This window comes from Salvelinus alpinus, chromosome 19, assembly GCF_045679555.1.
Source record: "Salvelinus alpinus chromosome 19, SLU_Salpinus.1, whole genome shotgun sequence".
Taxonomy (NCBI): Eukaryota; Metazoa; Chordata; class Actinopteri; order Salmoniformes; family Salmonidae; genus Salvelinus; species Salvelinus alpinus.
The window spans coordinates 14,437,908-14,465,822 of NC_092104.1; the positions used below are offsets into that span (position 1 = coordinate 14,437,908).

The 27,915-nt window shown below is 42.6% G+C and overlaps 2 protein-coding genes and 1 long non-coding RNA gene across 8 annotated transcripts in view; 2 read left to right on the forward strand and 1 right to left on the reverse strand.

Moving 5' to 3' along the window:
- Positions 1-23,888, forward strand: part of LOC139545038 (ATP-binding cassette sub-family A member 2-like) — a 129,855-nt gene extending 105,967 nt beyond the window's left edge. Inside the window, exons 27-51 of one of the 4 annotated variants that reach the window (XM_071352395.1) lie at positions 2,749-2,831; positions 3,197-3,434; positions 4,390-4,614; positions 4,943-5,045; positions 5,297-5,622; positions 5,893-6,106; positions 6,367-6,472; positions 6,734-6,845; positions 7,159-7,219; positions 7,865-8,039; positions 11,424-11,539; positions 12,132-12,279; positions 12,528-12,651; positions 12,847-12,979; positions 13,516-13,636; positions 13,839-14,017; positions 14,482-14,623; positions 14,795-14,929; positions 15,420-15,523; positions 15,773-15,865; positions 16,414-16,516; positions 17,815-17,952; positions 18,207-18,416; positions 19,600-19,645; positions 19,683-23,888. In XM_071352395.1, the coding sequence (XP_071208496.1) occupies positions 2,749-2,831; positions 3,197-3,434; positions 4,390-4,614; positions 4,943-5,045; positions 5,297-5,622; positions 5,893-6,106; positions 6,367-6,472; positions 6,734-6,845; positions 7,159-7,219; positions 7,865-8,039; positions 11,424-11,539; positions 12,132-12,279; positions 12,528-12,651; positions 12,847-12,979; positions 13,516-13,636; positions 13,839-14,017; positions 14,482-14,623; positions 14,795-14,929; positions 15,420-15,523; positions 15,773-15,865; positions 16,414-16,516; positions 17,815-17,952; positions 18,207-18,416; positions 19,600-19,635 (3,425 nt within the window). In that variant the 3' untranslated portion in view covers positions 19,636-19,645; positions 19,683-23,888. Of the gene's footprint in view, positions 1-2,748; positions 2,832-3,196; positions 3,435-4,389; positions 4,615-4,942; positions 5,046-5,296; positions 5,623-5,892; positions 6,107-6,366; positions 6,473-6,733; positions 6,846-7,158; positions 7,220-7,864; positions 8,040-11,423; positions 11,540-12,131; positions 12,280-12,527; positions 12,652-12,846; positions 12,980-13,515; positions 13,637-13,838; positions 14,018-14,481; positions 14,624-14,794; positions 14,930-15,419; positions 15,524-15,772; positions 15,866-16,413; positions 16,517-17,814; positions 17,953-18,206; positions 18,417-19,599 lie in introns of all 4 variants that reach the window. The other 3 variants (XM_071352394.1, XM_071352397.1, XM_071352396.1) reach the window with 3 other exon arrangements.
- A 246-nt stretch (positions 23,889-24,134) lies between these two features.
- Positions 24,135-26,166, reverse strand: LOC139545039 (protein PAXX-like). Of its 2 annotated transcripts, none has more exons than XM_071352399.1 (7): positions 26,030-26,166; positions 25,637-25,697; positions 25,506-25,555; positions 25,170-25,354; positions 24,950-24,997; positions 24,756-24,849; positions 24,135-24,571 (listed from the first exon to the last, which is right to left on the reverse strand). In XM_071352399.1, exons 1-7 carry the CDS (start codon positions 26,164-26,166, stop codon positions 24,523-24,525), a joined length of 624 nt encoding a protein of 207 aa, XP_071208500.1. In that variant the 3' UTR covers positions 24,135-24,522. The 2 variants fall into 2 exon arrangements, with proteins under 2 accessions (XP_071208500.1, XP_071208499.1); XM_071352398.1 differs by having other exon boundaries at positions 24,950-25,000.
- A 29-nt stretch (positions 26,167-26,195) lies between these two features.
- Positions 26,196-27,228, forward strand: LOC139545040 (uncharacterized). Of its 2 annotated transcripts, none has more exons than XR_011668984.1 (2): positions 26,196-26,325; positions 26,647-27,228. It is a non-coding gene; the product is annotated as an uncharacterized lncRNA (long non-coding RNA). The 2 variants fall into 2 exon arrangements; XR_011668985.1 differs by having other exon boundaries at positions 26,310-26,445.
- Positions 27,229-27,915: the final 687 nt, after the last annotated feature.

Consider the following 27,915-nt stretch of genomic DNA (forward strand, 5'->3'; position numbering starts at 1 on the left):
TAATATGGAGTTGGTCCGCCCTTTGCTGCTATAACAGCCTCCACTTTTCTGGGAAGGCTTTCCACTAGATGTTGGAACATTGCTACGGGGACTTTCTTCCATTCAGCCACAAGCGCATTAGTGAGGTTGAGCACTGATGTTGGATGATTAGGTGGCTCGCAGTCGGCATTCCAATTCATCCCAAAGGTGTTCGACTGGGTTGAGGTCAGGGCTCTGTGCAGGCCAGTCAAGTTCTTCCACACGGATCTCGACAAACCTTTTCTGTATGAACCTCGCTTTGTGCACGGGGGAATTGTCATGCTGAAACAGAAAAGGGCCTTCCCCAAACTGTTGCCACAAAGTTGGAAACACAGAATCGGCTAGAATGTCATTGTATGCTGTAGCGTTAAGATTTGCCTACACTGGAACAAAGCGGCCTAACCCGAACCATGAAAAACAGCCCCAAACCATTATTCCTCCTCCACCAAACTTTACAGTTGGCACTATGCATTGGGGCAGGTAGTGTTCTCCGGGCATCCGACAAAACCAGATTCATCCGTCGGACTGCCAGATGGCGAAGCGTGATTAATCACTACAGAGAACACATTTCCACTGCTCCAGAGTCCAATGGCGGCAAGTTTTATACCACTCCAGCCCATGCTTGGCATTGCGCATAGTGATCTTAGTCTTGTGTGCGGCTGCTCGGCCATGGAAACCCATTTCATGAAGCTCCCGACAAACAGTTCTTGTGCTAACGTTGCTTTCAGAGGAAGTTTGGAACTTGGTAGTGAGTGTTGCAACCGAGGACAGATGATTTTTATGCGATACGCGCTATGGCACTTTGATTTTGTGTGACCTACCACTTCACTTCTGAGCTGTTGTTGCTCCTAGACGTTCCCACTTCACAATAAGAGCACTTACACTTGACCGGGGCAGCTCTAGCAGGTCAGAAATTTGACAAACTGACTTGTTGGAAAGTGGTGTCTTATGATGGTACAGTTGAAGTCGTAAGTTTACATATACCTTAGCCAAATACATTTAAACTCAGTTCTTCACAATTCCTGACATTTAATCCCAGTAAAAATTCCCTGTTTTAGGTCAGTTAGGATCACCACTTTATTTTAAGAATGTGAAATGTCAGAATCATTTTAGAGAGAATGATTTATTTCAGCTTTTATTTCTTTCATCACATTCCCAGTGGGTCAGAAGTTTACATACATTCAATTGTAATTTGGTAGCATTGCCTTTAAATTGTTAACTTGGGTCAAATGTTTCGGGTAGCCTTCCACAAGCTTCCCATAATAAGTTGGGTGAATTTTGGCCCATTCCTCCTGACAGAGCTGGTGTAACTGAGTCAGGTTTGTAAGCCTCCTTGCTCGCACACACTTTTTCAGTTCTGCCCACACATTTTCTATAAGATTGAGATCAGGGCTTTGTGATGGCCACTCCAATACCTTGACTTTGTTGTTTTTATGCCATTTTGCCACAACTTTGGAAGTATGTTTGGGGTCATTGTCCATTTGGAAGACCCGTTTGCGACCAAGCTTTAACTTCCTGACTGATGTCTTGAGATGCTGCTTCAAAATATCCACATAATTTTCCTTTCTCATGACGCCATCTATTTTGTGAAGTGCACCAGTCCCTACTGCAGCAAAGCACCCTCACAACATGAGTGCTTCACGGTTTGGATGGTGATCTTCGTCTTGCAAGCCTCCCCCTTTTTCCTCCAAACATAACAATGGTCATTTGTTTCATCAGACCAGAGGACATTTCTCCAAAAAGTACAATCTTTGTCCCCATGTGCAGTTGCAAACTGTAGTCTGGCTTTTTTATGGCGGTTTTGGAGCAGTGGCTTCTTCCTTGCTGATATAGGACTCGTTTTACTGTGGATATAGATACTTTTGTACCTGTTTTCTCCAGCATCTTCACAAGGTCCTTTGCTGTTGTTCTGGGATTTATTTGCACTTTTCGCAGCAAAGTACGTTAATCTCTAGGAGACAGAACGCGTCTCCTTCCTGAGCGGTATGGCGGCTGCGTGGTCCCATGGTGTTTATACTTGCATACTATTGTTTGTACGGATGAACGTGGTACCTTCAGGCATTTGGAAATTGCTCCCAAGGATGAACCAGACTTGTGGAGGTCTACAATTTTTTTCTGAAGTCTTGGATGATTTGTTTGGATTTTCCCATGATGTCAAGCAAAGAGGGACTCAGTTTGAAGGTAGGCCTTGAAATACATCCACGGGTACACCTCCAATTGACTCAAATTATGTCAATTAGCCTATCAGAAGCTTCATTTTCTGGAATTTGTTGTTTAAAGGTACAGTCAACTTAGTGTATGTTAACTTCTGACCCACTGGAATTGTGATACAGTGAATTATAAGAATTTTTGGAAAAATTGCTTTTGTCATGCACAAAGTAGATGTCCTAACCGACTTGCCAAAACTATAGTTTGTTAACCATAAATTTGTGGAGTGGTTGAAAAATGAGTTTTAATGACTCCAACCTAAGTGTATGTAAACTTCCGACTTCAACTGTACGTTGAAAGTCACTGAGCTCTTCAGTAAGACAATTCTACTGTCATGGAGATTGCATGGCATGGCTGTGTGCTCGATTTCATACACCTGTCAGCAACGGATGGGGCTGAAATAGCCGAATCCACTAATTTGAAGGGGTGTCCACATACTTTTGTATCTATAGTGTATTTGGTCTTTAGTGTTGGTGTTACAACTCTCTTTAAATGTTAATCATGATCGCTCTCTCCTCCCAGACATGAAGGATTCCCCGGGCGGTAGCTCAGTGGGGAAGCCTGCTGCTGCGGTGGTGGGTCTGGGGGCCCCTGGAGGGCCGCAGGTAGGGATGAGTTCAACACTATTTTTTTCAGAATCAATTACTTGATGGTTGCAAAACAGAACATTTTTAATATACTTTAACTAATTCAGATATCTAGTGATCCAGAATATCACCCCACATTTTTATTTAATTTAAAAGTATTCCAACATTTTCTAATTGATAGAGACACCCTTGAATGACTAATGAATTAATTGATTTGTCTATCTTACCCATCCTTCATCCCTTCGATAGACTTGTGTTCTGTCCAGGGGGTGTACTTGTACATCAAGCTGCCCCACGTTACAGAAACATGAAATAGGCTCCTGCTCTATTGGCCGTTCTGGTTCAGAAAATGCTTATTTATTTTACTTTATCCCTATCCGCAGGGTGATGGCCCGGGGCCGGGGGCTCCTGCAGGAGGCAGCAGCAGTGTACTGAGACCAGGGGTAGAGCTCAGTAACCTGGTAAACTGCTCCAGGCTCAGCCAGAGTCAGTCGTCCCTGCGCTCCTCCTCCTCCCTGGGGTCCGTGCGGGGGGACGAGGGGGGGCTCTACACAGACTTCTACGGAGACTACTGCCCCCTCTTCGACAACGGACAAGACCCTGACTCTACCAGCCTGACGGGTAAGAGAGGATCCATCCCAGCCCTCATAATCCCTTAGACTGAGTAGCGTACCACTGTTATGTCATACGATAGACTGAATAAGATAGAGAGGGTGTAACTCATTGAAAAACATTATTACCTTCATTATATTTAACCAGGGAGGTTATTAAGAACTTGGGTTAAAAGCTACTGGTAATTTACCAAAGTTACCAGAATCTATGGTAATTTTGGTAATGTATACTTGAATAACTTCTTAAAAATTGAATTAATATACAGCTATTATTGTTTTTGTTTTTATATCTGTGTCCATATTGTCCTTGACTTTCTTGTAGACCATTTGGTTCAAGAGAAAATAACTAATTAATGAAAATGATTTTCAATGAACTCTGCAACTTATCCAGCTATTGTCTTTTTTCACTATAGCCACCAGTTTATCGCCAAAACATTCACAAAAAAAAACATATTGACAGAGTCAAACAAATAAAAGTGTGTAAAAAATATGTAAATTGTATTTCATGCTGAAACCTTCATATTAAACACCAATGGTAACTTGATGGTTTATATTTAGGATAATCTTTTTCAGGTTTGTCATTTAAAATTCCTTAAAAATCATCTTCTTAGATTGTTATATATATATATATTTGACATGTGTTAAGGCCACACAGAGGGCCAAAGATACAGTAATTACAGACACCTGTGGTAATCTGAAGTACCCAAAAGGCCACAAGATGTCATCTAATAAAATTCCACATATTCCTTGAAAGTTACAACATTTCTGGTAGTTTACTGATGAACATTTTCCAGTAATATGCTCTCCCTTTGTAACTCTATTAAGAACACAAGAACACATGATATTTTACCACATCAACCAATGACATGGTGCAATGAAATACAGTGTGGTTGGATGAGCTAACGAGGGTATGTTACTCCATTGTGTCAGATGATTTTTCACTCTCAATGTCTCTGTATATCTAGCAGAAGCGGATGAGACCTCTGGCCCTGAGCAGCCTGTGGTTCTGGAGGGCCAGGGCAGCGTCAAGCTGGAGGGGTGGTGGCTGAGGCTACGTCAGTTCCATGGCCTCATCGTGAAGAGGTTCCACTGTGCCAAGAGGAACACCAAGGGTCTTTTCTCTCAGATCCTGCTGCCTGCGTTCTTCGTCTGTGTGGCCATGACCGTAGCCCTGTCGGTGCCTTCCATCGGTGAGGACAACTTGACTTATAATTTACATTAATAATTTAGTCATGTAGCAGAACTTCTTATCTAGAGCGACTTACAGTCACTGCACTCAACTAAGTTTAGAAGGGAAAAAAACACCCACAACAGTTATTGCAAGTAGACTCTTCTTCAAAATAGCCACGTTCAGCAGAATCAGCCAGGAAGAAAAAAGCAAGTGCATGTGTGAATGTAAGAAAGACAAGTACTGTTTTTCACAAGTTCAACTAGCTACAGTTGAAGTTCAAATGGACTTGGCTGTTTGTCAGTGTTTGTAGGTTGTCTTTATGTGATCTCTGTTCTTGTGTTCTTCAGGAGATCTGCCACCATTGGTCTTGTCTCCATCACAGTACCACAACTACACCCAGCCTCGTGGCAACTTTATCCCCTACGCCAACGAAGACCGCCCACAGTACAGGTCAGACAGACATGGAGTAGGATGCCGTATGTCACTCATTACCATCATGACAACATATAAACAATGTAAATGCATTTTTACACATCCCAAATAATATCATTCCTTCTGACAACTAGCATTATTCTTTCATTTATCTTATCTCAGTTATCACCCATAATGCATAAAATCATTAGTCCAAATCTACAGGCCACCAATGTTGTAAAGCTGGTGTTTGTAACTTTACAACAGCCTCCTGTTCTTCCTCTCCTCAGCAGTAAACTGTCCCCAGACGCCAGCCCTCAGAAGATCGCCAACACGCTCCGTCTGCCTTCTGGCGTGGGCGCCACCTGCGTCCTCAAAACGCCCTTCAACAGCACCCTGGACCAGCTGGCACAGACGCTCAACCCCAGCGCCAACAACTCCAAAACCCTAGCTGCCCGCTACTTTGACTCCATGTGTCTGGATTCCTTCACCCAGGGAGTGCCCCTGTCCAACTTCGTACCCCCTCCCCCCTCGCCAGCCCCCTCAGATGACCCCGACCCTCGCTTTGAGGATAGACTGTGGAACTTCACTGCTGCCACTCTTACCACTGTCCGGGGTAAGTCTCTGCCAGGCTCAGGTGGTAAAGGATAAAGGATATGTTTGCTACTTTATATGTATTGTATGTAGGCAAATGTTTTAGCTGTCATATCAATATATTATTTAATTACACTATCACATTATATTACTTTATTTTATGATGTCTTGTCTGACAATTATAGCTACAGAGTCCTGTATGGGCCATTCTGGTTGAAACAAGGCTGACTCACTCTACTGTCCTGTACAGTAGCCCCCCTAATCCTGCCCCCTGTACTGTGTGTGTCCTCAGAAACAGTGACCTCTCCCCCCACCTTGCCTCTGTCTATCCGGGAGCCGGTTCGTTGTATCTGCTCTATGCAGGGGACGGGCTTCTCCTGCCCCAGTGGGGTCGGGGGGCGGCCGCCCCTTATGAAGGTGGTCACTGGGGACATTCTGGTGGACATCACCGGGCGCAACGTGTCAGAGTACCTCCTCTACACCTCTGACAGACTGCGCCTGCACAGGTAACACACTAATGCATGGGCTTAGACTCACACACACACACACACACACACACACACACACACACACACACACACACACACACACACACACACACACACACACACACACACACACACACACACACACACACACACACACACACACACACACACACACACACACACACACACACAGGGAAGGAGGGGAAGAGGTATGGCATCCATCCAATTGTCTTTCTATCTCTTCCCATTTCTGTTTCTTATTTTCTCTCTCTCTCTAGATATGGAGGACTCACTGTAGGCAACATACAGAAATCAGTCCCAGCATCCTTTGGGAAAAATAATCCGCCCATGGTTCGCAAAATAGCCGTGCGCAGATCAGCTCAGGTGAGCAGAAGGCCATTGTCTTAAAGGGACAGGATACGTTCCAAATGGCACCTTATTCCCTATATATGGCACCAATTTTGACCTGGGCCTTGGTCAAAAGAAGTGCACTTGAGACACAACTTTGGTGTCAGTTTGATGGTATTTTTTGTTGTTGTATTTTATTAGGATCCCTATTAGCTGTTGGGGTCCAGGGTCATTATAACACTTAGCTATTTGTGCTGCTCTGTCATTGTCAGTGACAGACTTGTCCCCTACCAATAGGTGCTATACAATAATAAAGGGTACCACAGCATGCCAACCTATCTCAATGTCCTCAACAACGCCATCCTGCGCGCCAACCTGCCTCCAGGCAAGGGCAACCCTGCTGCATACGGTGAGAGAGGCTGCCTATACATACTTCGAAGCATAATATTACCTGGGGTATGTGGGGTTCTGTTAGCCTGCTCCCAGATCTGTTTGTGTTCTTGCCAAGTCAATTGCTTTCATTGTCAAGCCAAACATGTGAGGGACAGAGAGTTGGTATAATAGCACAAACACACTGGCACTCAGGCTAGGATTCTGTGAACTGAGTAGCTATTTATGTGAAAATGTATGTCCAAGGTTCCTTAGTATCTGGGGATCTTATATGGGATTGTACAGTATCTGCCCCCATCTAACCCCTCTTCTTGATGTGTTTGGGCTCACAGGAATCACCCTGACCAACCACCCTATGAACCGGACCAGTGCAAGGCTCTCTTTGGACTACCTGTAAGAATCAATATATCCAGTTAATGTATATTAAACTGTGGCATATCTCTTAAAAGAACTGTCTTACCAAGGTTGTGTCCCAAACGGTACCCTGTTCCCGAAATATCATGCACTAATTTTGACCAGATCCCTGTGGGCCTTTTGACCAGATCCCTGTGGGCCTTTTAACCAGATCCCTGTGGGCCTTTTAACCAGATCCCTGTGGGCCTTTTGACCAGATCCCTGTGGGCCTTTTGACCAGATCCCTGTGGGCCTTTTGACCAGATCCCTATGGGCCCTGGTTGAAAGTAGTTCACTATATAGGGCCCTCAAACTCAACTCTGAGTCTCAAAGCCAGTTCTACTGTGCTTTTTCATTGTTCTCCTCTAATCAGGGACTGATTTAGACCTGGGAACTGATTTAGACCTGGGAACTGATTTAGACCTGGGAACTGATTTAGACCTGGGAACTGATTTAGACCTGGGAACTGATTTAGACCTGGGAACTGATTTAGACCTGTGATACCAGGTGGGTGCAGTTAATGATCAGGTAGAAGAAGAAAGCTGCAGGCTCCAGACCTCAGGGTGTAAGCGTTGAATACCCCTGACATAGGGTGCCATTTGAGACGCACACACTGTCTTACTAAATCTCTGTTTGTCCCTCCAGGCTCCAGGGCACTGATGTGGTGATAGCCATCTTCATCATCGTGGCCATGTCCTTTGTACCAGCCAGCTTTGTGGTCTTCCTAGTGGCAGAAAAGTCTACCAAGGCGAAGCACCTGCAGTTTGTCTCTGGATGTGACCCAGTCATCTACTGGCTGGCCAACTACGTATGGGACATGGTAAGAGGGAGTGGGGTGGAGTGTGTCTGTGTGTGTGTGTGTGTGTGTGGGTGGGTGGGTGGGTGGGTGGGTGTGAGTGAGAACTTATTTGATCCTCAAATATCCAAGGCCTGAGGTCATCTGCCTTTGGCCTAAAGAGCAGGAACGTGGACTTCCTCAAAGAAATCAGAAATACAGACATTGTCATCCTACAAGAAACATGGTATAGAGGAGATGGACCCACTGGTTGCCCTTTATGCTACTGTAGTACCATCCACCAAACTACCAGGTGTGAAACAGGGAAGGGACTCAGGGGGTATGCTAATTTGATATAGAGCAGACCTAACTCACTCTATTAAATTAATCAAAACAGGAACATTTCACATTTGGCTAGAAATTCAAAAGGAAATTATCTCAACAGAGAAAAATGTCCTCCTGTGTGCTACCTATATCCCCCCACTAGAATCCCCATACTTTAATGAAGACAGCTTCTCCATCCTGGAGGGGGAAATCAATCATTTCCAGGTGCAGGGACATGTACAAGTCTGTGGCGACCTAAATGCCAGAACTGGACAAGAACCTGACACCCTCAGCTCACAGTGGGACAAACACCTACTTGGAGGTGACAGCATTCCCTCCCCATATGCCCCCCTAGGCACAACTACGACAACATAACCAACAAAAACGGATCACAACTCCTGCAGCTCTGTCACACTCTGGGTATGTACATAGTCAATGGTAGGCTTTGAGGGGACTCCTACGGTAGGTACACCTATAGCTCATCTCTTGGCAGTAGTACTGTAGACTACTTTATCACTGACCTCAACCCAGAGTCTCTCAGAGCATGTACAGTCAGCCCACTGACACCTGTATCAGATCACAGCAAAATCACAGTCTACTTGAACAGAGAAATACTCAATCATTAGGCATCAAAGCCAAAGGAACTGAATAATATAGAGAAATGCTATAGATGGAAGGAAAGAAGTGTGGAAACCTACCAAAAAACACCAAATAATGCATGCAGAGAAGAATTAGACCGATACCCACTAATGATCATTATCCAGAAAAGAGCCTTTAAATTCTACAACCACCTAATGGGAAGCGATTCCCAAACCATGCATAACAAAGCCATCACCTACAGAGAGATTAACCTGGAGAAGAGTCCCCTAAGCAAGCTGGTCCTGCGGCCTTTTTCATAAACACAATACAGACTCCACAGAGCCCCAGGACAGCAACACAATTAGACCCAAACAAATCATGAGGAAACAAAAATATAATTACTTGACACATTGGAAAGAATTAACAAAAAAACTGAGCAAACTAGAATGCAATTTGGCCCTTAACAGAGTACACAGTAGCCGAATATACCTGACCACTGTGACTAACACAAACTTAAGGAAAGCTTTGACTATGTACAAACTCAGTGAGCATAGACTTGCTATTGAGAAAGGCCGCCGTAGGCAGACCTGGCTCTCAAGAGAAGACAGGCTATGTGCACACTGCCCACAAAATGAGGTAGAAACTGAGCTGCACTTCCTAACCTCCTGCCAAATGTGTGACCATATTAGAGACACATATTTCCCTCAGATTACACAGATCCAAAAAGAATTCAAAAACAAATCCATTTTTGATAAACTCCCATATCTATTGGGTGAATCTTGCTGCTGTGTGCCATCACAGCAGCAAGATTTGTGAAGTGTTGCTACAAGGAAAGGGCAACCAGCGAAGAACAAACACCACTGTAAATACAACCCATATTTTTGTTTGTTTATTTTCACTTTTGTGCTTTAACTATTTGCACATAATATGACATTTGAAGTGTCTTCATTATTTTGTAAATGTTGTGAGTGTAATGTTAACTGTTAATTTTTATAGTTTATTTCACTTTTGTTTATTATCTACTTCACTTGCTTTGGCAATGTAAACATATGTTTCCCATGCCAATAAAGCCCGTAAATTGAAATTTGATTTAATTGAGAGTTAAACCGCTGAACAGCTAAACCAGTGTAGAGTAGGTGGTAGTTAGTTTTCTACAGAACTGGACCCCAGACATTGATGCAACTACAAGGTTAAATCCAGTTTAATACTGCTTTGCTTTCCATGCTGAACCACTCCTAGTGGATTGTCATTCTGTCTGTCATCCGCCTGCTTGTGTTGTGTACTATTCATACATAGATGGTTCTATGAATGTTTGAGAGATATAGTGTATTTCTGCCAGCCAATCTAACTGAAACGCTCCTGTCTCTCTCTGTCTCCTAGCTGAACTACCTGGTGCCAGCCAATCTAACTGAAACTCTCCTGTCTCTCTCTGTCTCCTAGCTGAACTACCTGGTGCCAGCCAATCTAACTGAAACGCTCCTGTCTCTCTCTCTGTCTCCTAGCTGAACTACCTGGTGCCAGCCAATCTAACTGAAACGCTCCTGTCTCTCTCTGTCTCCTAGCTGAACTACCTGGTGCCAGCCAATCTAACTGAAACGCTCCTGTCTCTCTCTGTCTCCTAGCTGAACTACCTGGTGCCAGCCAATCTAACTGAAACGCTCCTGTCTCTCTCTGTCTCCTAGCTGAACTACCTGGTGCCAGCCAATCTAACTGAAACGCTCCTGTCTCTCTCTGTCTCCTAGCTGAACTACCTGGTGCCAGCCAATCTAACTGAAACGCTCCTGTCTCTCTCTGTCTCCTAGCTGAACTACCTGGTGCCAGCCAATCTAACTGAAACGCTCCTGTCTCTCTCTGTCTCCTAGCTGAACTACCTGGTGCCAGCCAATCTAACTGACCATCCTGTCTCTCTCTGTCTCCTAGCTGAACTACCTGGTGCCAGCCAATCTAACTGAAACGCTCCTGTCTCTCTCTGTCTCCTAGCTGAACTACCTGGTGCCAGCCAATCTAACTGAAACGCTCCTGTCTCTCTCTTTGTCTCCTAGCTGAACTACCTGGTGCCAGCCAATCTAACTGAAACGCTCCTGTCTCTCTCTGTCTCCTAGCTGAACTACCTGGTGCCAGCCAATCTAACTGAAACGCTCCTGTCTCTCTCTTTGTCTCCTAGCTGAACTACCTGGTGCCAGCCAATCTAACTGAAACGCTCCTGTCTCTCTCTTTGTCTCCTAGCTGAACTACCTGGTGCCAGCCAATCTAACTGAAACGCTCCTGTCTCTCTCTGTCTCCTAGCCGAACTACCTGGTGCCAGCCAATCTAACTGAAACGCTCCTGTCTCTCTCTTTGTCTCCTAGCTGAACTATCTGGTGCCAGCCAATCTAACTGAAACTCTCCTGTCTCTCTCTGTCTCCTAGCTGAACTACCTGGTGCCAGCCAATCTAACTGACCATCCTGTCTCTCTCTGTCTCCTAGCTGAACTACCTGGTGCCAGCCAATCTAACTGAAACGCTCCTGTCTCTCTCTGTCTCCTAGCTGAACTACCTGGTGCCAGCCACGTGCTGTGTCCTTATCCTGTTTGTCTTTGACCTTCCTGCATACACATCCCCAACCAACTTCCCCGCGGTCCTCTCTCTCTTCCTCCTCTACGGGTGAGTGTACTTTACTTACCACACGGCATGTATTTTCTCTACCCACTCAGTTCATCCCAAATGGCATCCTTTCCCCTATATAGTGCACTACTTTTGACATAGGGCTCTGGTCTAAAGTAGTGAATATAGTGTTATTTGGGACACATCCTTTCTTGCTTTACTTGTTAAAGGTTGTCAAGAGGAAACCGAGTCGTCACATTCACTAGTGTGTAATGCCACAAGAGGCCCCCTGTGGTGATGCCGGAGCCAGATCTTCATTTCCATCATCATTTATGACAGAACCTGGGGGGGAAAAGCATAGACATTGTGCCCTTGATGACATATTTTAAGAACAGTAATGCATTATGCATAACTGTCCTTGACGGTATCAAGAAACTGTAATGCATACTTAATGAATATGACCTGTTATATCATTCTGTATCTCTCTCTCTCTCTCTCTCTCTCTCTCTCTCTCTCTCTCTCTCTCTCTCTCTCTCTCTCTCTCTCTCTCTCTCTCTCTCCCTCCCTCCCTCCCTCCCTCCCTCCCTCCCTCCCTCCCTCCCTTTCTCTCTCTCTCTCTTTCTCTCTCCCACCACCCTCTCCCTCCCTCCAGGTGGTCTATAACTCCTGTCATGTACCCTGCCTCCTTCTGGTTCGAGGTGCCCAGCACGGCCTATGTGTTCCTCATAGTCATCAACCTCTTCATAGGAATCACTGCCACTGTAGCCACCTTCCTGCTGCAGCTCTTTGAGCATGACAAGGTGAGTTTCTTACTCTATTGACGGTATAACAACAGTTAGAGCTAAGGTTGCAGAGTTCCTGTAACTTTTCCAAAATTCCCAGGTTTCCAAGGAATCACTAAGCAGGAAATATGGAATCCTCCAACCAGGATTTTTGGAAAACCTAGGGATTTTAGGAAAGGAAACAGATAACCCTACAGCAGTTCCAGCAGTATTGTTAGATCTAGTATATTTAACATGACTACCTCACACTGCTTTGGTCTCTGCAGGATCTGAAACTGGTGAACAGCTACCTAAAGTCCTGTTTCCTTATCTTCCCAAACTACAACCTGGGTCACGGCCTGATGGAAATGGCCTACAACGAATACATCAATGAGTACTATGCTAAAATAGGTGCGGTTACATTCTAAATGCTATTCCAAGTACCTGCAGTACATTTGATATCTGGGCTAATAATGTTCAATCTATAGCACTTTGAGACTTTGTGTTAAGCAGTTTGGGACAACTGCTGATGTAAAAAGGGCTTTATAAATAAAAGTAATTGAGATTTTTTTTTAAATAAATCTCTCTTTATTATGTCTCTCTCAGGTCAGTTTGACAAGATCAAGTCTCCATTTGAGTGGGATATTGTGACTCGAGGGCTGGTTGCCATGACAATCGAGGGCTTTGTAGGATTCTTCATAACCATCCTGTGCCAGTACAACTTCCTCAGAAAACCTTCGTGAGTGTGTGTGTGTGTGTGTGTGTGTGTGTGTGTGTGTGTGTGTGTGTGTGTGTGTGTGTGTGTGTGTGTGTGTGTGTGTGTGTGTGTGTGTGTGTGTGTGTGTGTGTGTGTGTGTGTGTGTGTGTGTGTGTGTGTGAATGTGCATGTGCTATATGTGCAGTGTGGATGCATTAGTGTGTGTGTGTGTGTGTGTGTGTATTACACTAAAAAGATCCACTGCAGTGTTCTAGTTCCATGCTGTCCCTGTCTGTGTGTGTGTGTGTGTGTGTGTGTGTGTGTGTGTGTGTGTGTGTGTGTGTGTGTGTGTGTGTGTGTGTGTGTGTGTGTGTGTGTGTGTGTGTGTGTGTGTGTGTGTGTGTGTGTGTGTGTGTGTGTGTGTGTGTGTGTGTATATATTACACCAAAAAGATCCACTGCGGTGTTCTAGTTCCATGCTGTCCCTGTGTGTGTGTGTGTGTGTGTGTGTGTGTGTGTGTGTGTGTGTGTGTGTGTGTGTGTGTGTGTGTGTGTGTGTGTGTGTGTGTTTTATAACAGGAGAGTACCAGTCAGCAGCCAGCCCATAGAGGACGATGATGAGGATGTGGCCTGTGAGAGAAGGAGAGTACTGAGAGGAGAAGCTGACAACGACATGCTGAAGATTGACAACCTCACCAAGGTCAGACAGACACAGAGATCCCCTTTATTTAACTCCAAATGGTATCCTATTCCCTATCTAGTGCACCATAGGGCCCGGTCAAAAGTGGTTCACTATATAGGCAACAGGGTGCCGTTTGAGACACAGCACACTCTATTCAAGGTCAACAGAGTCTCACAAGGTGTTAATGTTATCAATGAATTCAATGTCCTGTGTCTGTCAGGTGTACAAATCGAGGAGGATGGGGCGTATCTTGGCTGTGGACCGGCTATGTTTGGGCGTGCGTCCTGGGGAGTGTTTCGGCCTCCTGGGTGTGAACGGAGCAGGGAAGACCACCACCTTCAAGATGCTGACTGGAGACGAGAGCACCACGGGAGGAGAGGCCTTCATAGGGGGGAGCAGGTACTTTACAAATGCACCGGGGGTACATCCCAAATCGCACCCTATTCCCTTTATGGTGCACTACTTTTGATGGGCCCTGATCAAAAGTAGTGCACTTAATAGGTAACATGGTGCCATTTGGGACGTACACCAGATGGGTCTTTAAAGGTGATTTGGCCATTTAAAAAAAACATGCTCACATGCACCCATCACTTTCATTGATTGTTAGCTTGTGGTGGCTAAAGTTAGCTGAAGTTTGTAGTATCAGAGCCGCTATTCAAAAAGTATCTCAGAGTAAGAGTGCTGATCTGAGATCAGTTTAGCCTTTTAATCCATAGTGAAAAGACTACATGGACAGAGAGGACCTGATCCTTGATCAGCGCTCCTACTCTTAGATGCTTTATGAATACGGGTCCAGGTACTGTTGATGTTGTTGTTGTTGAGAGATTCACGAGGCTCCCTCTGTCCATGTGTTGTGTTGTCAGTATCCTGAAGGAGCTGTTGAGGGTGCAGCAGAGCATTGGCTACTGTCCTCAGTTTGACGCCCTGTTTGAAGACCTGACAGCCAGAGAGCATCTGGAGCTGTACACACGCCTCCGGGGCATCCCCTGGAAGGACGAGGAAAGGGTATGGCTACTATGCAGACACACACACGCACACGCACAAGCGCACGCACGCACACCCACAAGAATGAACGCATGCACACACACACTCCACATTACGCATTTTACAGTGCGATTTTATTGAATCATTGTTGTTGAAAAGTTCCTCTATTTATTTCCTTTTGTCCTTTCCCAGGTGGTCTCATGGGCCCTGGAGAAACTGGAGCTGTCCAAGTATGCAGACAAGCCCGCTGGCACCTACAGTGGGGGAAACAAGCGCAAGCTGTCCACTGCCATCGCCCTCATCGGATACCCCTCTCTCGTATTCCTGGTTAGACTCAACCTCATCCACACTCATTAAAAGATCTATCACTATGTTGTGATATTCATTCCACTCTACACATAGAAGTGGCAGGGAGTCTAGCAGTTGGACCAGTAACCGTGAAGGTCGCTAGTTCAAATCCCCGAGGCGACAAAGTGAAACATCTGTTGATGTGCCCTTGAGCAAGGCACTTAACCCTAATTGCTCCATGGTCACCGTTGACCCTGGCTGTGACCCCACTCTCAGAGGGTGTCTCAGGGAGAATTGGGATATGGAAAGAACATATTTTCACACATGCGTATAATACATACTTTTACATATGTGAAATAGGACAAATATAAGCACCCACATAATTATTATTATTATTACATACTGTAGATAGTTTATCCAATTATTCTGGTCTGGATAAGACAGGAGACAATCAGCTCTGATTGTGTCCTATTCTTTGTGGGACAGGATGTAAATAACTCAGATTCCGTACTGTGTGATTATCCTCCAGGATGAACCCACTACAGGGATGGATCCTAAGGCCCGCAGATTCCTCTGGAACCTCATCCTCGACATCCTCAAGACGGGACGCTCTGTGGTGCTGACATCACACAGGTGGGACACTCATTCTCATCAGACATGTACTGCATACTATGTGTTGCTAATATGCATACTAATACCTTTATTATTGAGGTGTCTGGGTAATAATTGTGTATTCCCAGCCTTGCATTCACACCTGCACTAGTTTGTTTCTACCTGGTTCTGATGCTGCTGATAGAGGTGACTGTAAATCGCTCTGGATTAGAGTGTCTGCTAAATGTCTGAAATGGGAACTGTGAAATGGGAATGTCTCTGTGTCTGCAGTATGGAGGAGTGTGAGGCTCTGTGCACCAGACTGGGCATCATGGTCAACGGCAGGTTCAAATGCCTGGGTAGCATCCAGCACCTCAAGAACAGGTCAGAAGTTCACACACGGACACACACATACGCACGCACGCACGCACGCACACACACCCACACATACGCACGCACACACACACACATACGCACGCACACACACACACATACGCACACACACACACACACACAGCTAATGGGCATGCTCTGGCCTTTCTCTGTTGCTAGGCCAACCAGAAGTTAGAGACATATGGCATGCCAATATAGTCTGCAATCACCTCTGAATGACTTTTTTTTTTACTTCCTCCACCCTTTCAACTTGTCGTTTTTTCCAGATTGTTACACATCCTGTTATTAAAAAAAAAATATATATATATATATATATATAGAGAGAGAATTATGTAACATATATTTAACTAGGCAAGTCAATTATATGTATTCTGTGACTCCTTCTCAATTCATACTTCCTCATATCCTTTCTCCTCATCTCCTTCTCATAACCTATTGGATAAAGGAGCCAAGGAGATAGTATACAAAGAATCAAGGTAAGAGTCATTGACCCAGGGTGACTTGTCAACTCACCCTGGTTGTGTCCCTTCCTTCCACAGGTTTGGTGATGGTTACATGATCACAGTTCGGACCAAGACCAGCTCCAGTGTGAAGGAGGTGGTGAGATTCTTCAACAGGAATTTCCCTGAGGCTGTACTAAAGGTGCACATAAAATGTATATTTTAGTCATTTAGCAGATGCTCTTATCCAGACTTACAGTCAGCTCATTCAACTGAGTTTAGTTGAAAAAAACTACCACATATAACAGTTATCACAGTTATTACAGTTATCACAGTTATCACAGTCATCACAATTATCACAGTTATCACAGTTATCACAGTTATCACAGTCATCACAATTATCACAGTTATCACAGTTATCACAGTTATTACAGTTATCACAGTTATCACAGTTATCACAGTTATTACAGTTATCACAGTTATCACAGTTATCACAGTTATCACAGTTATTACAGTTATCACAGTTATCACAGTTATCACAGTTATTACAGTTATTACAGTTATCACAGTTATCACAGTCATCACAGTTATTACAGTTATCACAGTTATTACAGTTATCACAGTCATCACAGTTATTACAGTTATCACAGTTATCACAGTCATTACAGTCATTACAGTTATCACAGTCATTACAGTTATTACAGTTATCACAGTTATTACAGTTATCACAGTTATCACAGTCATCACAGTTATTACAGTTATCACAGTTATCACAGTCATTACAGTTATTACAGTTATTACAGTTATCACAGTTATTACAGTTATTACAGTTATCACAGGTATCACAGTTATTACAGTTATCACAGTTATTACAGTTATCACAGTTATCACAGTCATCACAGTTATCACAGTCATCACAGTCATCACAGTTATTACAGTTATCACAGTTATCACAGTTATCACAGTTATCAAAGTTGGTACAGTTATCACAGTCATCACAGTTATTACAGTTATCACAGTTATTACAGTTATCACAGTTATTACAGTTATCACAGTCATCACAGTTATTACAGTTATTACAGTTATCACAGTTATCACAGTTATTACAGTTATCACAGTCATCACAGTTATTACAGTTATCACAGTTATTACAGTTATCACAGTTATCAAAGTTATTACAGTTATCACAGTTATCAATCAATCAATCAAGTTTATTTTATATAGCCCTTTGTACATCAGCTAATATCTCGAAGTGCTGTACAGACACCCAGCCTAAAACCCCAAACAGCAAGCAATGCAGGTGTAGAAGCACGTTATTACAGTTATCACAGTTATTACAGTTATCACAGTTATCAAAGTTATTACAGTTATCACAGTTATCACAGTTATCACAGTCATCACAGTTATCACAATTGTTACAAGCACACTCTTCTTTAAAATAGCCGCTAGAAGCAGAATCAGTGGTAGGAAGAAAAGACATTGAATTGAATCTGTTCCCAGGAGAGCCACCACACTAAGGTCCAGTTCCAGCTGAAGTCAGAGAGGATCTCCCTGGCCCAGGTGTTCAGTAAGATGGAGCAGGTGGTGGAGGTGCTGGGGATAGATGACTACTCTGTCAGCCAGACCACACTGGACAACGTGAGTTACTGTCACTCTGTGTTTGAGCCACTTCCACACGGACACAGTACAGATCATTAGATTGTAAATGTATATGCAAAATAGAGAATTCGATTTTAAATCTGTGTACGCACACACATTGATCATTGCTCCCTTTCATTTTTGTTATTTGTCTTGAGGAAGGCCTTGCAGCTCAAACATTGATGCTAAAAAATCTCAATTATATCCCCTTGTCTGTCCGTTCATTTCTCTGTGTTCTCTCCCTCTCCATCCAGGTATTTGTGAACTTTGCGAAGAAGCAGAGCGACAACCTGGAGCAGCAGGAGAGTTCCCCCCCTGGTGGAGGCCAGTCGCCACTGCAACGCCTGCTAACCCTGCTCAGGCCTCGGCTGGCCAACACGGAGCTCGACGCCCTGGTCAGCGAAGAACCGGAGGAACTAGAGAGTGATGACGATGAGGGCCTCATCAGCTTCGAGGAGGAGAGGGTGAGGAAGGAGAGGGAGGAAGGAAGGGGAGAGGGTGAGAGGGGAGAGGAGGAGAGAGGAATAGAGGAGAGAAAGAGGAGGAAAGGGAGAGGGGGAGACTAGGAGAGGAGGATAGGGGGAACAAAATGTGGGCGGAGATGGTGAGAGGGGAGGAGGGAGGAGAGGATGTGGGCAGAGGGTGAGAGGGGAGGAGAGAGAGGGACAGGAAAGAGATTAGAGGAAAGGGTAAGAGGAGAGAAAATACATGTAGGGATGTGACGCTGCATTCATAACCAAGTGGGAAGGTGGTAATTACCAGTTGTGAAGTCGTAAATATGAGTTGAATATATTCAGGTGCTTCAAACTAATTGAGAAACATTAATTGGCTAACCGCAAAAAAGCTGTGTCAACCGTAAACTAAAAGTACAGCTATCATGCTCGCAAACAAATTATTGTGTTCAAAAACCATATAAATAGATTGCTTTTAATAATATTGTTTTGTGGTTGCATTTAACTGCCGAAAATGCTTTTATCGAGGTAATTTCCTTAATATGTGACATCAAGGTTAAGCATTTGGGAGAAGTTGGAGCTCAGGGATGAATGAAGAGTTTCCCGCTAGGAATTAGTCCCGTGTGGCTCAGTTGGTAGAGCATGGCACTTGCAACGCCAGGGTTGTGGGTTTGATTCCCACGGGGGCACAGTATGAACAAATATTAAAATATATGCACTCACTGCTGTAAGTCGCTCTGGATAAGCGTGTCTACTAAAATGTACATGATATTACCAGTTGAAGGGCCGTTCAAATAGATTTTGATATGAACGCAGCGTGAGAAAGTGGGATGGAATGTTGTCTACATAAACACACTTTGCATTTCACACTTATCAACTTAATACGTATGAAGTAAGTACTTAACTTAAAGTGATGTAGCAGAACTTTTGTATAATTTCAGCCAGTAGTTTTAAAAGTGGTGTTCTTGAGACAAAATGGTTCCCTGTTTTTTGTGTACTACGTCATCCAATTGTGTACCACGTCATCCGTTTCGTATAATATGTTACGTCCTGCAAAAAACAACTTTATTTATTTTTATTTTTTATTTATTTGTATAATATGTTATGAGTCCAATTCGTACAATATGTTACGACCCTGGACTGCATTTTACTGTATTTTATCGCTTACTAACCACTTGTTGTTTCTCCATGGCAGGTGCAGCTCTCCTTTAACACAGATACACTCTGTTGAACTGTGGAAGCTCAGAGAGCCTGGACAGACAGAGTGGGAGGAGAAACCTCAGAGAGCCTGGACAGACAGAGTGGGAGGAGAAACCTCAGAGAGGGGGCGTGATTGGACAGACAAAGTGGGAGGAGGAAATTCATAGGGGGCATGTCTATAGACAAATATGGGATGAGGAAATAACATGAACTAGTCAGACAGAGGAAGAGAATGTACCTGTTCATTTTTGGATTGGAAGACAACCGTCTCCATCTACCCAGGGGAAAGTAAGATAAGTGTTATTTTTATCCTCAAACACCTAACAGTGACAGAGACTGAGGCATGGGACTCGGAGAATGAGATGCAGTGGGACAGAGAAGAGAATGACAGAGAAATGAAGTGAGCCTCTCAACGCTGTCACAGAGTCATCGGCCATATTTAAAGCCTGAAGTGTCCATAAGACAAGGCCCCTGTCATCATGGGAAACATACTGCTACAGTGAGAAAGCTTGTATTTTAATGGAGATATGTTGTTATAGGAATGTCTATATGTATTTATTTTTGAGAATGTATTGATACATGGGAACACTGAAAACCAATGTGGTCTGTCTAGTAAAGACTAAAATCACAAGGCTTGATTTGGTATTCATGTTGCCTTCGCTAGTAGGTTGGCTTCATTCAATGCTGATGATGTCAGAAAATAACATATCATTGCTTCTGATATGACCACCTTACTGAGTTGAATCTTTCATCAGTTGTTTGACGCAGTGAATTAGTGGTTCATCATTGGTCAAATGTGTTCTGTCCCTGCCAAAGTACAAGGTTGTATCCTTAATGACACCCTATTCCTTATATAGTGCACTACTTTTGACCAGGGCCCCATAAGGCTCTGTTCAAAAGTAGTGCATTATGTACTGAAGGGAATAGGGTGCTATGGGTCCTGGTACAAAGTAGTACACTATATAGGATGTAGGGTGCCATTTGGGACACGTCCCCAGTGTTCCTATTCAACCAGAGATGATGTCCCCCCTTTAAAAAAAGAATTGACCTGCCTTGAGAGCATGCTGTCATGGAACCAGCCAAACCAGTGTTGTGTCATACATATACAGTATATACAATACCTATATTTTTCTGTGGCAAGAAGAAAGATGTATTTTAGATATTGAAATGTATATGGGACAGATGTGTGATCTGTGATTGATTTGGCAATAATGGTTTATAGAGGGAAGTAAATGACCTTTGGAAAAAGCGCAAAGTTTTGAAATGAGTCCTGAATCGTTGGCCCTTTATTTGAAATCACTTTATTAGATGACTTGAGTCACAGAGGAACGCTACACTACATGTCCTGTTTTAAGAGAATGCCTCTACTTGTTGATACTGAAGGTGCCTCCTTAATCTCAAGCCTCTTCATTTGGACAGTGGACACTATATTTTTGTCTCGTCATGATAAATAGAGCACTTTCTACTGAATGTTTTATTTTGTGCTTCTACAAGTCATAATGAATTGGATTCTTTCAAGAAGATCACATTTTGTACACTATGTAATAATGTAGTTAACAGTGAAGGTTATCCTCAAGATCATTGAAGTTATTGAAAACCGTGAAAATAACTTAATAATAACTCTCTCATGTAATTATTAAGGTCACGTGCAAGATGTACAATAACAAGCATAGACTACTGCACTACTATCACTGTGAGACAAAGAAGTTGAACTTTCAGATCATTGTTTAGTTTGAACTTAAATGGATTGTATGATTTACAAGATGCTTTAAAGACAGTTGGCTTACCGTACGTATCTTTTGGAAGTTGGAGCACATTTAAAGAACACCCGCACCACATCATTAATAAAGGGAAAGGTTTATGTTATTGAATAGTATGTTGGCATGTGATTTGAACTGGATATTTTCATGGAGTGTTTGTGTTGTGAGTAGCCAGTTGTAATATATCATTATTCTTCTCAGAGGACACTTCATTTATTTCATGGACTAATTCAACGTAATTGAACATATGTTTTGGTGATTTCTTAATGTGGGACCTACTTGACATATTTGCTAATTTTCCTTGACCTTGGTGGGGCTGTTATCCTTTTACTATTAAGTAGAGGAAACAGACTGTTGTAATTAGTTTTCATCAGAATGTAAAGTAGGTTAAATGTTTTACTGAAGTCCAGGAAATAATATGAGAACAAGAAACAATGGCTGTTTTTGAGATGTGTTAAGTAATGCTGTCTGTATATGTTTATGTACATGTTTATGTATCTGTTTATGTATATGTTATGTATCTGAAAAGCAGTAAGGAAAGATGTATTGAACTTGAAACAAACCTGTGTCCTTTAACTCAGACTGAATGATGACGTGATGCTCTACTTTAACTAGAGTTCTGTGACCTCAGACTGAATGATGACGTGATGCTCTACTTTAACTAGAGTTCTGTGACCTCAGACTGAATGATGACGTGATGCTCTACTTTAACTAGAGTTCTGTGACCTCAGACTGAATGATGACGTGATGCTCTACTTTAACTAGAGTTCTGTGACCTCAGACTGAATGATGACGTGATGCTCTACTTTAACTAGAGTTCTGTGACCTCAGACTGAATGATGACGTGATGCTCTACTTTAACTAGAGTTCTGTGACCTCAAAAGGAACATCAATGTGATTTAGGCCCATTTTGGATAATTGGATCTATTAAACTTCTGTTGCCACCCAATGTATCTCTGAGTACTTGTAAGATCAAGGTATTTGAAGTTTTCCCTGAGCAAAGCTTGACTTTTTTTTAAAAGAGCAACATTTAGGATACTTGTACTTTCTCTTCAGTGCAGAATTCACTACATAAATGTATCTGGGGTAAAACTATTTAACACTGATGTTTTTTTGACACCAGCAAATATGAGAGTTAGGTGCAATTCTACATGGTTTCAAATACTGTATACTATGGGATGGAAATAATGGTTCAGTCAATCTAGTGAAGACTCAGCTTTGCTCTAAAGCTGAATGCTTTGGAATTTATCCAGGCAGTGTATTGTACGTGTGCATATGAATATAAATATATATTTATATGTTATGAAAATATGTCAGTTGACATTATTCTGTTGTAAAGCATCTGTTCATGTTGTTCTCGTGTTATTTTTGACTTAAAGTAACATCTGGTCTTGTTCCTGATTTTACTGTTGTTTCTGTACTCTGTGCTTCACGTTTGGTGATCTGGATTTTTTTACCCCAAAAATTACAAATCAATCAGGTATCAGTTGGGTACTTTCTATGGTTTCGTTCCTAAATTGAATTACGGTGTTCTAGCTATACCTTGAAAACGTTAGGTATTTGGACCAAATAATTTACTGTACATGCACTTTGAAAGCTTGCATTCATTTTGCTTACAATAAAGATATGAGAATACTAGTGTGATATATCCATTTCATTTGAGGATGTCCTGAGGAGTTTTTACTGACATTATTCAACAGAGAAATGCAGTGATTTTCCCCAATTACAATAATAATAGTTACAGAGGCTCTTTATCCATATATCGAAAACTTCATGACTACCATTTTGGATCGTGTTGATCATTATTTGATCTAATTAAACCTTGCCACCCAACACATCCCTGTGCATACTAGATAAAGGCCATTGACGTTTTCCCTGAGCAAAGCTTGGTTTTAAAAACAAAGAGTTAAATTGAGGATATTCTTAGAGCTCGATTGAGTGCTTAGCGCTGAAGATCTGAGTTGTAGAGTGATTTACATTTAAAGGCAATGTTCCCACGTTAGTGGAGACTGCATTCGGTCTGCATGTCGGCTCGATTGGAAATGATCCTTAAATGTCAACTGTGCTACAACGGTAGCGATTGAATCGAGCCCTAAGTTTTATTTTCAGTGCAGATCTCACTGTACAAAAGTATCTGGAGAAAAACGATTAAACACAGGAGTTTTTTTTAAAGACACCAGCAAATATCAGTTAGCCTAACTTAGTTAGGTGCAAATCTACATGGGTGCAAATAAATCTTCAATCATTCTAGTCAATACTCAGCTTTCATCTAAAGCAAAATGCTTTGGTATTTATCCAGGCAGTATATGTGTGCATATGAATATAAATGTATATTCATATTTTATGAAAATGTGTCTGTTGACATTATTCTGTTGTAAAACATCTGTTCATATTGTTCTCGCGTTACATTGGGTCTTAAAGTAACATTTGGTCTTGTTCCTGATTCTAATGGTGTTTCTGTACTCTGTGCTTCACGTTTGGTGATCTGGATTTTTAAACAAAACAAATAAATCAGGTATCATCAGTTGAGTCGTTTCTATCGTTTTGTTCATAAATGAAATTACGGTATACTTGCTACCTTAACATTAGGTATTTGGACCAAATAATTTACCGTATATGCACTTTGCTTACAATAAAGTCATGAGAACACTAGTGTGATATATGAATTTCATTTGAGGAGTTTTGACTGACATTATTCAACAGTTTATTCCACACCATTACAATAATAATAGTTAGAGGCTCTTCATCTATATATACACAAGGAGATACGTTTTTTTTTTTTTAAATAAATGAATGTTTATTACAGAAGTCAAGATTAAAATACATTTAAAAACCATGTTTCAAGTTTTCACACATTGATTGAGGTAATGATCATCATGGTTGTTTTCCAAATGGCACCCTATTCCATAATTAGTGCACTACTTTTGACCTGGGCCCATATGGTCAGAAGTAGAGCACTATATAGGGAATAGTGTCACTTGGGACACACCTTATGAGTCCTTAAAAAGCAGATTATGTCATCATTAAATAGGTTGATTTTTAAAATGATGTTGCATTGTCAGTGGAATAAAATAACATTCATGCACTAAATTGTTATATGCAGCAGAAATGTGAGTGATGATGGAAGGCAACTGTGGTCATTTCTCTTTAGCAAATCATCATTGATCATCTTCATCATCAAATGCCACCCCGGTTGCTGGACGCTTTCTGGAAAAAGGACAGAAAAACAACATCAGTTAATTTGTCTCTTTGCAAATGGACCCACAGATGCATGGGAGTATTAACAACGAATATATTTGATATATTCCCTATGTAGTGCACTACTTTTGACCAGGGCCCATGCAATATGAAGGACCATGGGTGCCCTTTAGGGTTCAGACAAGTACAGCACCTTCTTGTTCCTGGGTTGATAAGAGAATCTCCTGGAAGACGCTTCTTGACTGCCAGAGTTTGGCCACTCTGCGGCTGTCTCCTTGGCTCAAAATCTGAAAGAGCAAGATTACCATTTACTTTACACCTTTATAGCCATGAGGACGAGCTATGGTCTTATTGTGACGTAACAAGACAAAATAAAACACAGCACACCTGTACTGCGTTTGTGTGGACTCTTTCCAGAACTGAATGGGGCTGGGCCTGCTAGACAGAAACAACACAGCAGAGAACGCTGAGTAAGGAGTGTTGGATCAAATCGTACACATGCAATCTGTACCAGCAACTATCAAGTTCTTGAACTTCCCTAGATCAGAGTCAGTATGATAAGAAGAGAACTCTGTATGCTGACTGAGGGCTCCGTCCCAAACCTTACTTGTATGGTCTAAACGAGTCAGACTGTCTGCCATTCTAAACAGCAGCTCTCTCAGTTTCTCTTTGGCCTCGGGCTGTTTCAGTCTGGACAGAGTCACATTCAGGTCCCCTGGACTGGTGCCTACACTGAGCACTGCACAGCTGTCCTGCATTGATACAGACACACTCCCACTGCCACACGCAGACCTGGGAGAAGATACGAGAGGAATACAAGTAAATGTTCAAGTATTATAAAGACATGGAATGTATAAATGTGTCCAAAAAAGTCAATGATCTTGTAAGGATCTCAAGGAGTACATGAGGTCCTTGGATTAAAATAAAAATGGGAAAAACATACCTAATTTTCATGATATAATCCTCTGTTGACTTCAAGGCAAACTTCTGTCTCTGAAAATAATAGTGCGTGCCATTCTGTTATCAAATAATGAAAGGAAATTTTACTTGGTTTGGTTAAATAAGTATACTTACAAACTGGCTCAATGTCTCACCAGTGAAATCTGTGCTCCACACATCAGAGGCATTTGTCAAACTGGGACAGGAAAACAAGCAAATTGTTAGCCGTCATGTCACAACATCTCTAGCAATCATGTATATGTATTTATCTTACAGGTGGTAATCTTCTAACAATCTTCAGTTGGCACCACTAGTGGCCGCTTTTATACTTGTTGTTAGCCACTAACTAAAACACATCAGCACGAGCTTCTCACCCAAATCGATGAGATATGTAAAAGTCATGTTAGTTTGCTAGCTACATGCCAATAACTAGCTAGCAATTTAGGACAGTTTTCTGTTAACTAGCTAGTTATCGTTGTTAGAAAAGCATGGTTAGATATACGGAAATGACTAGCTATTAACACCCACCCAACATTGAACATCTCCGAATCTTTATGCGTGTAGCATATGAATTTACACTGGTCATTTTTATCTACCACGGTGCAGTAAGACATTTGGGTGAACGGTCGATTTCCATCCATGTTTTGCGTTGGTGTAGGCAGCATGATATGATGTTCAGGAAACCTCCACTGTGCGTGAGTGGTTGCTAGTGCTAGCCCACGTCTCTGTAACACCGTGCAACGGTTCGATGCTGAATGTGTAGCCAGTCAGTGAAGTAGGAGGATCAATCAGGAAGTGTTTGCAGCCGAGCAGCTGCTTCACGTGTATGTTACTTCTTATCTTGTTCTTTTTCAGAATATATGTTGATCTGTAAACAAAGATACCGTATTGTAGTTTGAACTGTGTAGCTAGCTACATGTTCGTCTAGACTCTAGCCTAGGAAGGTAATTATGATACTATTGATTGTTTTGCTAAATATGTGCGCTAGTTTGCCGTTGCATGTCTCAACCAGCAAATAAATAGCTAGTAAGATAACTATTATTTAATCCAATCCTATGTTACTCACGTTCATGTTATTGATGGTGGCTTTGGTATTTTGCCTTTGTATAATAATTGTTGACACAGTCTATTTCCATATTTGACAGGTGCAGTGGTCCAGTAATATGCATAAGATCTTGCTATGGCTTGGAAGTCAAGGACCCGCAGTCTTCAGGTGTTCGACACATTGGAGTGATACCCCATTCCACAACATACTGGTGTAACGGATGTGAAATGGCTAGCTAGTTAGCGGGTACGCGCTAGTAGCGTTTCAATCAGTTACGTCACTTGCTCTGAGACTTAAGTAGGGTTTCCCCTTGCTCTGCAAGGGCCGTGGCCTTTGTGGAGCGATGGGTAACGATGCTTCGTGGGCGACCGTTGTTGATGTGTGCAGAGGGTCCCTGGTTCGCGCCCGAGGTCGGGGCGAGGGGACGGTTTAAAGTTATACTGTTACACTGGCATGTGGAACAGAAGGGACCAGATGCGGTAAAACCGTAGATAGGCTGGACAATATTTGGGGAAAAGAGCGGCATGCCTCTCCATAGGAACACAATGGGGGGAGCTCAGCATTCCAAGGGCAAAACGTGTTTTGGGGCTAGCATTTGATGACAACCGAGCTCGCTGCCCATACTTACATAATTAGAAAGAGGAGATTCTCATGATTAAAATGGTGTCCGACTTGAATAAAATCAAAATATACACATTATGAAACAGACATACAGTGAGGGAAAAAAGTATTTGATCCCCTGTTGATTTTGTACGTTTGCCCACTGACAAAGAAATGATCAGTCAATAATTTGAATGGTAGGTTTATTTGAACAGTGAGAGACAGAATATCAACAAAAAAATCCAGAAAAACGCATGTCAAAAATGTTATGAATTGATTTGCATTTTAATGAGGGAAATAAGTATTTGACCCCTCTGCAAAACATTACTTAGTACTTGGTGGCAAAACCCATGTTGGCAATCACAGAGGTCAGACGTTTCTTGTAGTTGGCCACCAGGTTTGCACACATCTCAGGAGGGATTTTGTCCCACTCCTCTTTGCTGATCTTCTTCAAGTCATTAAGGTTTCGAGGCTGACGTTTGGCAACTCGAACCTTCAGCTCCCTCCACAGATTTTCTATGGGATTAAGGTCTGGAGACTGGCTAGGCCACTCCAGGACCTTAATGTGCTTCTTCTTGAGCCACTCCTTTGTTGCCTTGGGCGTGTGTTTTGGGTCATTGTCATGCTGGAATACCCATCCACGACCCATTTTCAATGCCCTGGCTGAGGGAAGGAGGTTTTCACCCAAGATTTGACGGTACATGGCCCCGTCCATCGTCCCTTTGATGCGGTGAAGTTTGTCCTGTCCCCTTAGCAGAAAAACACCCCC

Coding starts and splice junctions, on each gene's coding strand:
- LOC139545039 (XM_071352398.1), bottom strand. CDS start 26,166: ATGCTGCCTACACCAACGCAAAACATGGATGGAAATCGACCGTTCACC. Junction 25,556..25,636: donor GTGAGACATTGAGCCAGTTT/GTAAGTATACTT, acceptor TATTATTTTCAG/AGACAGAAGTTTGCCTTGAA. Junction 24,572..24,755: donor ATCAACCCAGGAACAAGAAG/GTGCTGTACTTG, acceptor TCCTTTTTCCAG/AAAGCGTCCAGCAACCGGGG.